Raw genomic sequence first — 14151 nt, 5'->3', positions numbered from 1 at the left:
AAAATAACGGCATTCAATATAAACATTTTATGTGAGATTCTTTTCTTTTAATGTAAATAAATCCAACTTAATTCATAAATGTCAATTCGAACATACTTTAGTAGATAAGTTATTAATTACCGTTTTAAATATCGATGACTTGCTTATATCTCCACATTGAACAATCCAAAACTAGAAGATGTTTGAAAGTTTTTGAAGCAAATAAATGGAAAGAAGTGAGGTTGTAATTGAATAACATGATCCAACCAATAATAAAGATGATCCTATAAATTCCACACTCATCTTTCCTTTCACTTTGTCAAAATTCAAATATGACTTCTTCAACAGGTTTTTTTCCTTCTCAATTGTGGCTTGTCTTGTTCATCGTTCTCATCATTTTTCGGTCGACTATGGCAGTTGATAGTGGAACTGAAGATAAAATCAATAGAATATGTCGTCAAATGGAAGAATTTGAGTTTTGCAGCCAAACCTTCCATCAGAATTTGAAAGGTGATTCAGCAGACTATATAGGACTAACTGAAATAGCGAACAATCAAGTGAGCACGTATACAGCAAGTACACTTGTTTACATTCAACAACTTTTGAGAAGCGTAAGTGATCCAGTAACAAGAAACAGGTTAATAGTATGTGAAAATGGATATTATGTAGTAAATGAAACATTTTTAGAAGGGATAAGGTTGTTCTCAGAAAGAAATTATAAGGGAATGTTGAATACTGAGAAGATAGCACCGAGAGCGCAAGCAAGTTGTATTTCAATATTCAGCACTATACCACCACCCGAACAAAATCCACTTGTTGATATTAATAGGAGGATGAGAATCCTCATTGCTATGGCTATAGTATCTGGCTCTAGCATTGGTTGATCTTAAATTTATAAAAGTTTGTGTTTGTTCAAGAGGATTAATGTAATAATCCATTTCATGATCATTTGGAATCACACTTTAATAAAGATCTTCGGTTGATTTCCAAAATTAAAAATGGAGCTTATGTTATTTAATTGTTATCGTTGTTTCTCTACTTAACTATTTTAGATTGACTTAGTGCTAAGAAAATAGTCATGAGTTTATTAAAGGATTTTGAGCAAATGTGTTTACCAAATCTATTCATTGTCACCTTATTTGATATTATAGGGTTTCATCTCAAAATTAATCCATAATGAAAGAAATAGCTCATCTATCTTATATAAGGAGTTTGTAAGAGGACTAATACATATTAATTAATTAAAGAGAAGAAAAAGTAAAAACTATTCGTCCCTTCTTCTTCCTTGCGTGAACCACCGGCGCTCCCTTTAGTTCTCTTTCTCTCTTCTTTGTCATTCGTCCACTCAATCGTTAGCTTTTCATCTCCAAGCTCATGCCAATACCCATAAGAAATAAAGCATTTTAATGGATATGTCATATTATTAATTTACCCACATGGATTTTCTTAAAAGAAAATAAATAGAAAGAAATCTACCCACATTTTTCTATTGTTACGAAATCAACAATTAAACAATAAAAAGAAGGTAAAGATCGATACATAGATATACATGGTTTACTAACAGTGTTTTAGCGACGTCGTCAATGGGCAAAGGAAGAACAAATATTAGTAAAGACAATATTTCATAATACAATACGACGCCACTCTTAGGTTAGAGAGTTTATATATTGCACTTCTCTAAACTCTCTCTTTAAACTTCTAAGGTCAAAATTGTATGTTAGAGGGTTTAGAAAGTTATTATACATCATGCATAAATAACCACATATACTTCTCCAAACCCTTGTGAGACCCTGTACTAGGTCATCCCTAACGCCACATAATAATTTAAAGGCATTCCACCATTTCACATTCCAAAAAATATATGATAACCTACCCATCTATGTTATATAATTATACTCACCATGCACGTGCTTTAATTTTCTGTGTGCTATAATTTTGAATAGAAAAAAAGACTATCTGACACACACAACATAAGATATACACAATATTGAACATATAATTAATATATATATATATATATATATATAATAATAATAAAAAGATAAAAACAAACAAATTTTTTATAACTCAACTCATCAGAGAAGCCAAAGAAAGATATTTTCACTAATAAATAGCTAAACATTTATAACATTATATTGGTACTATATCTTTTTGTAAATACGAAAAATTTTACGGTGGTACACACAACTGACTAATTAGTGAAAAAATACTTAGGTTCTCTAAAAGTGTGAGACAACTCTCTCTCAACTTGAATTAAGCCCGCTTATCACTTGACTAACACAGGCTTCCTCTAAGTTTGAGAATACATTATCAAGTAAAAAACAACACTTTCATAAATGATTAAAAGGAAGAACAACTATATAAAGAGATTTACCATACTTTTTACTTCATATGTAATCACACGAATTGGCAGTCTTTGTTAATATGCTCAGCAAAATACAATAAAAAGCCAAAGCCTTCTCTTTCGAAAGTGGTAAACCTAGAAAACGAATAACGCAACTTCTTAAATAAAAACGACAAAAAAGAAGAAATAGACCAATGCCATAATATAATCTACCAAATCCCAAAGAAAAAAAGTCCTTGAGAATAACTATATAAAACATTTTCCAGAATAACTATATAAAAAAATCTCTAGACCAGAAACTTAGTTGAGAGGAACATCGTCCTTAGAACATTATCTTGTAGGACAAGATTAAGAATATGACCACCAACATTCATGACTCACACTTAAAATATAGCCATCATCAAAGAAATAACATGAATAATGTATACCTTACAAGTATTTGGATTGATCATCAAACAAAAAAACAATTTGAAGAAGTTTTTATATACATCAAACATACAAAATACAAATATATTTAAAAAAAACTCAAGTATATTTCAACTTCAACCAGTTTAGACATTCAAACATTTATCGATCACATAATTACTTAAGTTAAATAAAATATTGATATACTCGTTAACTATGCATCAGTTTGAAGTTATTTAATTTATCTTTAATTTTGTATACAGAAAAGTTACATGGTGAGCTAAAACCCTAGTTAAATAAAACAATAATTAAGTTGATGGTTTGATTCCCATCCTTGTGGTTATTTAACTAAAAAAAGGCAAATCCACGGGCAAGAACAAAAATATCATAAAATGGAAAAATACTAAAATGTTTGATAATGGTTGTAAGTACGACAACTAATAGCCAAAGAGAGTACAAATGAACTGACATATAAATGAGTTAGTGACCAAGAGGTCTATGATTCGAATCTTTATTATTTTACTTTAAGAAAAAAAAATCTAACTGGATAAATATTTCTTACCTAAAAGTACTTTCACTTCTTTGGAAAGTATATATGAAAAAAGAACCAAGTCTATTGAAAGTTGGATATATTCTAGTACATATCTCTCTTTTGCAGCAAATAAATGTTGGATAATCAACGACCCTATACCTTCAAAAGATTTTACATTAATGTGATGAAATGAATTTTTTAGACTTAAATCAATATAGAAATCGGGATTTGGAATTATGACATTGTATGGTAAAGGTTATATTGATGTATTTTATCTAGAATTTGAGTTAATATAATTTACCGAAAGTTGTAAGAGTTAAACTTAATTTACTAGTAGAAGTGCGCTTAGCTAACGATAATCAACATGAACCAGGTTCTAATCCCCTAACATATTGTACTAAAAAAGTTTATATTTAAGAAATCTGAGTATCTATTTCTTAACCCCTAAGACCATTTATATATATAATTGCTTTTACAAACCTAACTTGATGGTAAGTTTACAAATTGTAGGCTTAATTCCTTCTCCTCTAGTACATTATGAAAGTAATTAAAATGTTTTTAAAGAAAATGTTTTGGTACCCTCTAACATTTTTTAAATTATTATAGTCTCGTTTGAGTTCTCACTCCACACTTGCTTAATTGGAAAGCAAAATCAGTAAATTCAGTTTTGGAAATACATATTCCATTTCATAATCCAACTAATTAGGAAGGTATTTAAGAAAAATGGGAGGAAATGGATGGAAAGATGTGGAATAAAATGAATTAATTACCATTACTAGACATGATCCAATCTAATGAATTTTACATTAATGTTTATACAACAATTCTTTTTTTTTTTTTTTTTTTTGTTCAAGATCCATGGTTTGGTGCTAATATCATATAAAGAATGATATTCAATATAAATATTTTACTTGACATTCCTTTCTTTTAGTATAATTAATAAATCCAACTTAGGAATGTGTCAATTCAAACATATATACTATAGTAGGCAAGTCATTAATTACCATTCCAAATGTTGATGGTTTTATTCTCTCTCCTCATTTAAGAAACCAAAATTAGAAGATGTTTGAAGAAAATTGAAGAAAATAAATGGAATAAAGTGAGGGTGTAATTGGACAAAATGGGTCAATCAAATAACAAAGATGGTCCTATAAATTCAACACTCATCTTTCCTTTCGCTTCGTCGAAATTCAAATATGACTTCTTCAACAAGTTTTTTGTCTTCTCAATTGTGGCTTACCTTGTTCATCGTTCTAATCACCATTTTTCGGTCAACTATGGCAGCTGATAGTGAAACTGAAGATAAAATCAATAGAATATGTAATCAGATGGAAGAATTTGAGTTTTGCAGCCAAACCTTCCATCAGAACTTGAAAGGTGGTTCAGCAGACTATATAGGACTAACTGAAATAGCAAACAATCAAGTCTACATGAAGGCATCTAGTACACTTGTTTACATTGATCAACTTTTGAGAAGTGTAAGTGATCCAACAACAAAAAACAGGTTAATAGTATGTGAAAAAGGATATTATGTAGTAAATGAAGCATTTGTAGAAGGGATCCAGTGGTTCTCACGAAATTATTATAAGGAAATGTTGAATGCTGAGAAGAGAGCACCGAGAGCACAAGCAAGTTGTACTTCAATATTCAGCACTACACCACCACCCAAACAAAACCCACTTTTTCAAATTAATAGGGAGATGAGAATTCTCATTGCTATGGCTATAGTATCTGGCTCTAGCATTAGTTGATTTTAAATTCATAAAAGCTTGTGTTTGTTTTATGATGTAAACCCATTTAATGATCATTTGGGATCACACTTTAATACAAATCTTTGATTGATTTTCAAAAATAAAAATGGAATTTATATTATTCAATTGTTATTGTTGTTATTTCTCTACTTTAACTATTTTAGGTTGACTCGATGCTAAAAAAATAGTCATGAGTCTACTAAAGAATTTTGAGCGAATTTGTTCAAATATACTAATAGTCACCTACCTAAAATTTATTAATCTTGCAAGTTTTTTATACATCTTCTTTTGCAAATGTTGTGGAATCAAACAGGTTGTGGGTAACAAGGAGTTTGAGCATCAAACGCATGCATTCACAACCCATAGCCTATATGCTTGGTCTACATTACCACATTTTGGTGGATATGTTATTTGGCATGCTTTAATTGCTTTGGATATTTGCCACGATGCCATATTTTGATATATGAACATGTGTGTATATATAAACTTTGGTATTTTGTTTAGTACAAAAATATCAAACGGGAAAATGAGGTGCAAATGTTAACAACAAATGATATCATACATATCAATTTATTTCTTTGATTTTTGATCCATGTGTTGTTAACTTTCAGTGTGATCATTGTACTTCAAATTTTTTTTCTTTAGTCTATATATTTTTAAAAGTGATCATTTTGATCTCTACTAATAAAGTTTTCACATGAAGTTTATACCCAACTAAAACTCCTTGATACAAATATTTAGGACTGTTTTAAGAAATTTAGTAAACTAGGTGTCATCCTAGCTAGATTTTTTATTTTAAAAAAAGAATATAAATGAAAATGAAGTTTCCAAAATGGTGACCTTCTATGCTTTGTAATAATATAATATGACAGAAAATCAACATTAAAATAAATTTCAAGAAAATTGTCGACCATATACAATTTGAGAGAATTTTATTTAATTATACCACATACAATTTGAGAGAATTTTATTTGATTATATCAAATAATAAAAAGATCTACATTATACTAGTATAATTGTAAATCTAATATTTTAGTCTAATTGTTATATTTGTAACTATTTTTTTTAAATCTCTCCCTACTTCAAATTAGAAATCAAAGCAACTCCAAATGGTCGCTTTGGAATTTTAAGAACTAAATACACTTCTAAAATCTCATTGACTTAAAAAAGATTGTTTCCTACTATGAAATTCTTAACAGAGAATTCTAAAACAGAAATTAAAAAGGTGAAGCAAAAACACATTTGGCCAAACCAACCAGACTTATAAATCAGCCAAAGATGAAAAATTATGTTATTTTCTTAAAGATCTCAAACCTCTAACCTTTAAAAGAAGTTTCCACAGTCTAACAAATTGTATTGGGTTAATAGGAAATGTAAAAGGTGAACAAGTAGAAAACGTTCTTTGAACTCAATAACACAATTGTACAACCTAGAGAACTGACTTGTTGAAGTAAGGTCGTAAAGCAGGTAAGATTCTAGTCTAGTCATATCTAAAATGAAGGAGATGTACAGCTCTTCCCATTGTTGTTTCTCAAGAGTTTAACTTGCATGTAGCCCATGTGGCTGTTTTTCCAAGAAGGATCCTTAACTTTTTCCCTGTAATGTACTTGAAGAAAAGAAAGTGGCATCCTACAAAGCACAATCAGTTACTTTTGAAGTTACTTTTTCTCCCAAACTCATTATTTAAACAGCTTCTTCTAAGTTTCCAAAGAAAGCCACTGCTCATATAATCTGTTCTTTTAAGAAACCAACAATGAATTGCTGTCTAAATCTTACCTCTTTCATCCCAGCTCTTCTTTTGGCAACTTTTTCCCTGACCATTTTCCCTTCTCATGGAATCCCCCATGAAAATCTGGTCACCATTTGCTCTAAAACCTCCAATCCGTCACTCTGTGAGAAAATCCTTAATAATGATTCCCGTACCGTCTCGGCCGACCTCCCTAAGCTCTCACTTATATGCAGCAATCTAGCAAAAAAACAAGCAGATCAAAACCTTGATACCTTCTACAAACTAAGTAAGAATGAGAGTGATCCTGAGGTGAAGAAAAGTTTTGAGCATTGTGTGGAGTATTACCATGAAATTCAATCAAATATCCAAAAAGCTTATCAGTTCTCACAGCAGAAGATCTTCAGAGAGAATGGTCCATTGGTGGCATCAAAGAGACTTGTTCTAAGGTGTAGTCAAGCCATTAAAATCAATTCATTGCATATTGAAGTCATGAACAAACTTATGATCCTATGTTGTGATATTTCAATAAGCGTAAATCAATGTGCTGCAGCTAATGGTCACATTCAGTAAATTTTTTATAAAAGCAAGAAGTAATGAAACAATGAACATGTTTTTTCTTTTTCTTTTTCTTTTTTTTTTTTTTTTCTCTCTCTCTCTACCCTTCTTGTTCAGTTGTTCTTATTGTTTTGTTTGATTTTGCCTGATGAACAAGAACTAAATAAGTTTGTTAGTTGAATCTTTCTTCTACATAATGTGTTGATTTATCCCTAGAGTAAGAAAAGTAAATGATAAAAGAAATAAATTGGAAAATTTTGTAAATATACGGAAAAGAAATGTGAATCATGGAAGTTTAGAAAAGGAGTATAACATACAAGGGAGGAATTTAAATTCTTGGATGTACCACTATAGCATGCAGATCAGATTTGCTTCTCTCAACTTATAATTTCCAAAACGATATGCAAAAAGATCTACTATAACTTGTATAAACCAGCAATGAATGTATATCTTCCTTTTTACTTTAATTTGAGTTATTTGAACTGAAATCATGAACCAGAAAATCAAGGGAAAATTTTTAAGAAAGCATGCCAAGATTGTGCAAACAATAGCAGCACAAAGTATCCTATAAAAGCCACTCTCACCTTATTCTGCTTTTGTCAGAATTCCAAACATTAGCTCCCAAGTAACAATGGCTTTCTCATATTCTTCACAACTGCAAACCCTCTTCCTCATTCTCCTCGTTGTTCACCCAGCTCTGGGTAACCCGGAAACACAGCAGTGGATCGATCGAATATGCTATCAAAATGAGGATTATGGGTTTTGCAACAAAACCTCCAATGAAAATCTGAAAGGTCCAGCAGATGACGTTGGCTTGGTCTTGATAGCAAATAACCAAGTGCTGAGAAACACTTCCAGAACTTATCAGTTCATTGTTGAACTTCAAGCCAGCACTGACGATCCAGTAACGAAAACTGCTCTCGAGGCCTGCAGAATCGGTTGAAGCCAGGTCAGGCAGGCATTCGTGCAGGCAATTTATTGCTTCAATCAGAAAGACTATGCCGATATGGTCAAGGCTGAATGAGCAGCACCAAGAGGAGAGGCTTCCTGTAGACCACCAACACCAGATAGCCCATTGGTCAAGAGGAAGAGGGAATTGAGAATCCTCATTGCAATGGCTGCGGTCGCGGGTCATGTTCTCCCCACTTGATCTATTTGCTCATCCCTGCCAGACTTGAGTGCATACAGCCTCTTACACAACTATGTTATAGTGTAATGTACGTAGATAGGAAGACAATTGTATGGTAGTATTAAGGGGTATAGGGGTAGTTTGGTAGGAAGTTAGTTATGGAGTCTTGTTATAAAGATAGGGTGAGTTAGAGAAGGTAGGCAACCTTTTAGTGATCAAGAGCTTGAGTTAGTGTGCTCGAGGGTGGTTTATCTTGTATTTCTTTGTAGTTATATTTCAACGATGAACATCATGAAGTTGATGCTTTCATTCATCTAAATAGGTCGAAGTAAAATGTAAATACTTTGGCTGCTTAAATTAACCATATCCCAAAAGCTTATAACATTGCTCTGTCATTTAACTGGATCCACATCTGTATACAATTGACAAAAAATGGGTATAAAATTAACCCTGACTTCCTGATGAACAATGAAAAGAAACATTCCTTTTCCACCAAATCTCACGTGATTCACTAGGAACGGAGTACATTTAGCATTAAGGATGGTAAATTATCAAGTATTTTGCACAATAATATCATGAGCCTCCTTTTCTTGAATTTAATACTGACAAAATGAAGGATATCCTAAGCTCATCGGCCAAGCAAAGCAACACGTTCTTTTTGCACTGCCTGCGCTAGGTTGATGTCAAAGAGCTCGCACCGTATAGGCATCTCCATCTCATAGAATGGATTCTTCAAGACAAAATCTGTGTATAGTTCATAAATGTACTTCAGAAGACTCTCCATGTGCTGAGTCCCAGGCTCACACACAACAAAAAACTTTGTCCCTGCAACAGACAATTTCCATCCATGATTCTGGTTCTTTATGAAGTTACTGCCGTGAGACTTTGCAGAGATAAAAAGAAAATTTGAACAAGGAAATATAAAATTATACTACGGAACAAGCATTTCTATTTCTTATGTAGGTTGGTTGATAGTGAAGAAATTATTAATCCTCCACACCAAAAGCCATTCATATCCATATCAAAACAATCTTTAACTCTCCTCCCCCTATGCAAGCAGCAAAGTGTAATGACAAAAGATTAAACACAAACAGTTACAGAATCGAGATTTCAAAAAACTAATTTTGTGGTTTCTGTTGCACCACATGCTAGTTTTTTCCTCCAAAAGTTTGACAGCACAAAAATATTTGCGAAGGAGACTATAGTATATTAGTATGGCTATAAAAAGGTACATTTTTCTAATAAAGGATTAATGCCATTTCTACCTATCTGAGTACAACTCAACTAATCAAGACATAATAATCTCAACCAAAATTTATGTTTGAATCACCACTCTCATACATTCTTAAACTTGAAACAAGAAACTGAACAAACATCAATTTCAATAACCAAAATTTATATTTGAATCCCCACTCTCATATCTATGGAGACTATAGCATGATTAAAAAAAAAAAAAAAAAAAGGCTGCATTTTTCAACTAGAGCATCAATATCATTTTTACAATCAAGCAAAACTCAACCAATTAAGGCACAATAATTTCAACCAAAGGTTATGTTTGAATCCCCATTCTCATAAATTCTCGAACTCAATAAGAAACTAAACAAAAATCAATAACGTTTCTAGAACTTCAGCTGTGCTTTCCCATTTTGGGATTCACTTAACTGCTTATCTTTGGAATCACCGATTTTGAGGCAGAAACCATGTGTTTGAAGCAAAAAAGTAAACAAAATACAGGAAGGAAAAACGTACCAGTGAGTGACTGGAAGCAATGGAGATCGAAAGTGTCAGCTTCAAGAAGTTCAACACCCGAACAACCAGCTATAGGCGAAAGCTGCTGGGAAATGGCATGCATAGAATGCCACAAACTCGCCACTCTCAAACTATCGTTCGTATCCATCCGTCCAGCAGACCCATAATCCTAAAATTTTAAAACAAACCCAATAAGAGGCTCAATCCATATAGAATACCCACATACCGAACTATATACCTTTGCAACATGAGATGAAAAAACTGAAATCTTGATTGGGGTTCCCAGAAACGAAATAAAGCATAAAAATTCTACATCCAGGTAGGAATTAACGGAAATTTGTGTTTCCAATTGCATGACCAGGTAGTTTGAATTGGTTGATTACCTTGTAGAAGATCAAACCACCAGATTTGTTGATGATGTAGAGGCTGTAAATTGCTGCCATCGTCTTTCGATCTACCCAAATTTTGAAGAATTATGAAGGAAATGAGTATAAATATGGTTGTGAATAGGGATTAAGTGTGGGGAAGAACGTAGATTGGAAAGCGCAAAATCCAGTTTCAGTGAACGCCGATCTTAAGGGGAGAGTTTCGGGGGAGCGAGACTGGTTGCTAGTGGCGGATCAAATGTAATTACGACTACTTTGATAGCCGATTTGTTTTTTCTTTCTCAATTTCTACGCTAAAATAGAGGAATTAAAATGAGAATTTGAGTATTAACTTATATTAGTTTTAATATTTTAACATCTATAAAATGACCTATTAAAATACTTTAATTAAAATTATTTTAAATTTTCTTTTTCATTTGAAAAGATTTAATTTAATTTTTTATATTTTAAATAGGAAAAACTCTTCCAACAAAACACCGCCCAAAGGTTAAATTAGATATTTTTAAATATTTCAGGTTTGACTTTTCTTTTATTGATTTCTTTCCATCATCCTTTTTATTTTTCTATTTTTCGTTTCACTTTTTCTCTTCTTTTTTTTCCTGTAAAAATATAGGAAAAAATAGAAAAAAATCAGTAGCCAAATGCAAGTAAAATGCCTTCTTCGTTTTTGGAGTGAAATATCATGCCGCTTTTTTATATTTTTGAAAATGCCCCTCTTAGATAATTAATTTTTATTATATTTTTTTAAGAAAATACTACATTTAGTCTAAGGTTATTTTAAGAAAAAATGTTAACCGTCTACATTTTTTCCCTGAATTAGGGTTGTTTTCTTGTATGAAAATTATTGCTATTTAGCTAAGTTGAATAAAAAAAATGTGTTAAATGGTAAAATTGTTGAAAATGTTTACAAATATAACAAATTTCATAGTTTATTAATGACATCTCTTACCATATTTGTAGATTTGTAAATATTTTGAAACATAGTGACAATTTATTAGATTTGTAAATACACTTATCTATTTTGCTATATTTGAAACAATCCTAGAAAGATATTTCTTATTAAATAGTTACTATAGAAAGATATTTCTTATTAAATAGTTACTATATAGTATAGGACTCAACGGAACTAATGATTTAATGTGAACTTTTTTAACATATACAAAATTTTAAAGAGACCAACTGAGATCTAGACCAAATTATAGGAATATAATTGAAAGTTTAAAATTAATAGAACTAAATGCTAAGTTGATGTAATCCCTTCCTTGGGAGTTTCCTATTCCTTGTTGAGAAAACTAATTCAATGGTCTTCCTGGAATCATTTAGAACAATTGGTGTAATGTATAGGAAGAAAAAGCACTTGCAAGATTGTGTGATGCTTTGGTCACTTGAATATCAGCAAAGAATTGATGGTCAATAAAAGGGAGTTCTTTATCATATGATCCTAATTGATGTATTAATGTCCAAGATTCAAGACATAAACGAACATTCATTCAAAGCCAAAACCAACCTCTTGAAATTTCTAAAATTGTAATTTTTCCACTTCCCCCTTGTTTCTTTGTCTTTATGGTGCCTTTCCTACTAAATACTTTACTGCTTCCATCTCTTCTGAAATCAAGAGTGACATCCTCCCAACTCTAGGAAAGAAGCAAATTACTACTTTATTCTGTCCTGAATTAAGAAATATGTGTGGAAAGTTGTCCATTGCATCTCCCTCCTCGAATCGAAAAGGACTTCCTCACTTATTTTCTTGCTGAACCCAGTTTGATTGATGATCATAGGGCCATAAATGTGCTTCAAAGTGGCTACGTGTGTACCTGCAAACAAACACATCGCTGGATAGGCTACACAAGAGACGAGTCTTCACCGAGAAAACAAACTAGCACAATCTATGAACGACTAAGATCAAGCTCAACAGTGATCTTGGTAAAACCTACATTGATACTCCATGAAAGAAAATGGAACTTTGGGAAACAATGGGACGCAGAGGGGGAAAAGCTCAACAAATGTCTAATTCTCAACAAATGATAATCTGACTGTTGAATGTGCAAGTTTGTGATCCAATTTAATTGTAAAAAATGCCTGGAGTGAAGAGGCGTTCTTCTTAAACAGAGTACAAACAAATAAAAAGTGAACAAAGGTTCTAGAGCACATCCAGATATCTCAACTAGCTGGAGTATAGAGGAAATATGCAGCTTATTTAGTGTAAAAGAAAAATTTAGGAGAGAAACAAGGTTGTATATATGTAGCCACATATTGTTGAAAGCTTCCCCACATAGAAAGTCTGGGAAAAACTGAAGGATTACAACAAGTGGCATTCATATAGCTTAGGTTTTTGTTATGTGCTGATGGCTCAACAATCGAATCAGCACAAGACCGTCCATAAGCACATTGACTTCAAACAACATACAAAGCATATGAATTGTATAATCTAGAGAATTAACTAAATCCAAGACATCAGCACAATCACGAGAACAATAACAGCTACATTACAAACAGCTTAGTTTCAAATATTTGCCGATGGAATGGAAGCTATTCCTAAAATTCCACAATGACAAACTTGAACATCACGATGCATGAGAGCCAGTTAATCAGCAGAAGACCATATAAGCACATTGCAACTGTCATTCACAAAAATAGAAACAGGCAAGAGCTATGTGATAGAAAGACATTGACAACCACAGAATAATCAATAGGCTTGAGATGTGTGTTTAAAGATATATGCCATTGCGCAGATAGTTCACCTCATTTTATAGAGGGGAACTTGTAAGACGCAGTGGCAAGAGTGTAGCTTAGGTTTTTGTTATGTACCGATAGCGAGAAATTAATCGGCACAAGACCGTCCATAAGCACAAACACCAACAGCCAGATGATTATAAATTAGCACAATGTTGTGATTCAGATATTTGCCATAACATGGATAGCTTTTCGTTAAAAAACTAAGAAAAAACTTGAAAGACAAAGATGGCAAGAATGTAGCTTATGAATATGTTGTGTGCCGATGATGGTAAATTAATCAGCACACGACCGTACATAAGCACACCAATACCAAATAGCATAAACAACCAAAAATGTCATTTCTATACACAACATTTCATGCACCTTCTTCGTGCTAACTGCTAAGGACTTGGAAAGTTCAAGGATATCTTTTAAAAAGATAATTGAAACTGATGCAAACCGTAGATCAAAAAATTCTTTTGTATATCCGTGAATCCTAGATGGTGATCACAGCAGAGTAAACACATTCACCCGAAGTTCTTTGCAAACCACAGGTTGAAAAAACTAAATAACACAAAAATTATTGGGGTTAGACATTAGATGGGTGAAGCCCTCAAAATTACCTTTGAGACATAATGTAATGAATGTGGCCTAAGACCCAATTAAAGGAAAAATACTATACATACAGCAATGCAAATAAAATAATTGTATTGTTAAATCATGGAATGGACCAAAAAAACCACTCAGGGACTCGGGGTATCTCAGAAGAGAAGATCAAATTTTCAAATAAGTGGATTTTTTTACACAAAAAGTGCCATTGATATTTGGAAGCTAGAAGAATCACAAGCCAACCACAAGCTCTCACAATCATCATTGC

At 32.2% G+C, this 14151-nt stretch overlaps 3 protein-coding genes and 1 long non-coding RNA gene across 4 annotated transcripts; 2 read left to right on the top strand and 2 right to left on the bottom strand.

Moving 5' to 3' along the window:
* Window positions 1–389: 389 nt before the first annotated feature.
* LOC103499331 (uncharacterized) lies at window positions 390–863 on the top strand. Its single transcript, XM_008462315.1, has one exon. It carries the CDS (start codon window positions 390–392, stop codon window positions 861–863), a length of 474 nt encoding a protein of 157 aa, XP_008460537.1.
* A 5420-nt stretch (window positions 864–6283) lies between these two features.
* On the bottom strand, window positions 6284–7866 carry LOC127149407 (uncharacterized). Its single transcript, XR_007820956.1, has 3 exons — window positions 7086–7866; window positions 6788–6977; window positions 6284–6640 (listed from the first exon to the last, which is right to left on the bottom strand). It is a non-coding gene; the product is annotated as an uncharacterized LOC127149407 (long non-coding RNA).
* A 60-nt stretch (window positions 7867–7926) lies between these two features.
* On the top strand, window positions 7927–8445 carry LOC103494023 (uncharacterized). Its single transcript, XM_008455028.3, has 2 exons — window positions 7927–8233; window positions 8324–8445. The coding sequence occupies exons 1-2, from the start codon at window positions 7927–7929 to the stop codon at window positions 8443–8445; spliced, it is 429 nt and encodes a 142-aa protein (XP_008453250.2).
* A 308-nt stretch (window positions 8446–8753) lies between these two features.
* LOC103494018 (uncharacterized) lies at window positions 8754–10859 on the bottom strand. The gene is made up of 3 exons (XM_008455015.3): window positions 10557–10859; window positions 10174–10342; window positions 8754–9249 (listed from the first exon to the last, which is right to left on the bottom strand). Exons 1-3 carry the CDS (start codon window positions 10614–10616, stop codon window positions 9053–9055), a joined length of 426 nt encoding a protein of 141 aa, XP_008453237.1. The 5' UTR covers window positions 10617–10859; the 3' UTR covers window positions 8754–9052.
* Window positions 10860–14151: the final 3292 nt, after the last annotated feature.

Source organism: Cucumis melo, chromosome 5, assembly GCF_025177605.1.
Source record: "Cucumis melo cultivar AY chromosome 5, USDA_Cmelo_AY_1.0, whole genome shotgun sequence".
NCBI classification, from domain to species: Eukaryota; Viridiplantae; Streptophyta; class Magnoliopsida; order Cucurbitales; family Cucurbitaceae; genus Cucumis; species Cucumis melo.
Note: the sequence above shows the minus strand (reverse complement) of the source record. Positions and strands in the feature narration are given on the sequence as shown.

Coding starts and splice junctions, on each gene's coding strand:
- LOC103499331 (XM_008462315.1), top strand. CDS start 390: ATGGCAGTTGATAGTGGAACTGAAGATAAAATCAATAGAATATGTCGT.
- LOC103494023 (XM_008455028.3), top strand. CDS start 7,927: ATGGCTTTCTCATATTCTTCACAACTGCAAACCCTCTTCCTCATTCTC. Junction 8,234..8,323: donor TCTCGAGGCCTGCAGAATCG/GTTGAAGCCAGG, acceptor CTGAATGAGCAG/CACCAAGAGGAGAGGCTTCC.
- LOC103494018 (XM_008455015.3), bottom strand. CDS start 10,616: ATGGCAGCAATTTACAGCCTCTACATCATCAACAAATCTGGTGGTTTG. Junction 10,343..10,556: donor GTGGTTTGATCTTCTACAAG/GTAATCAACCAA, acceptor TTAAAATTTTAG/GATTATGGGTCTGCTGGACG. Junction 9,250..10,173: donor TTGCTTCCAGTCACTCACTG/GTACGTTTTTCC, acceptor TGTCTGTTGCAG/GGACAAAGTTTTTTGTTGTG.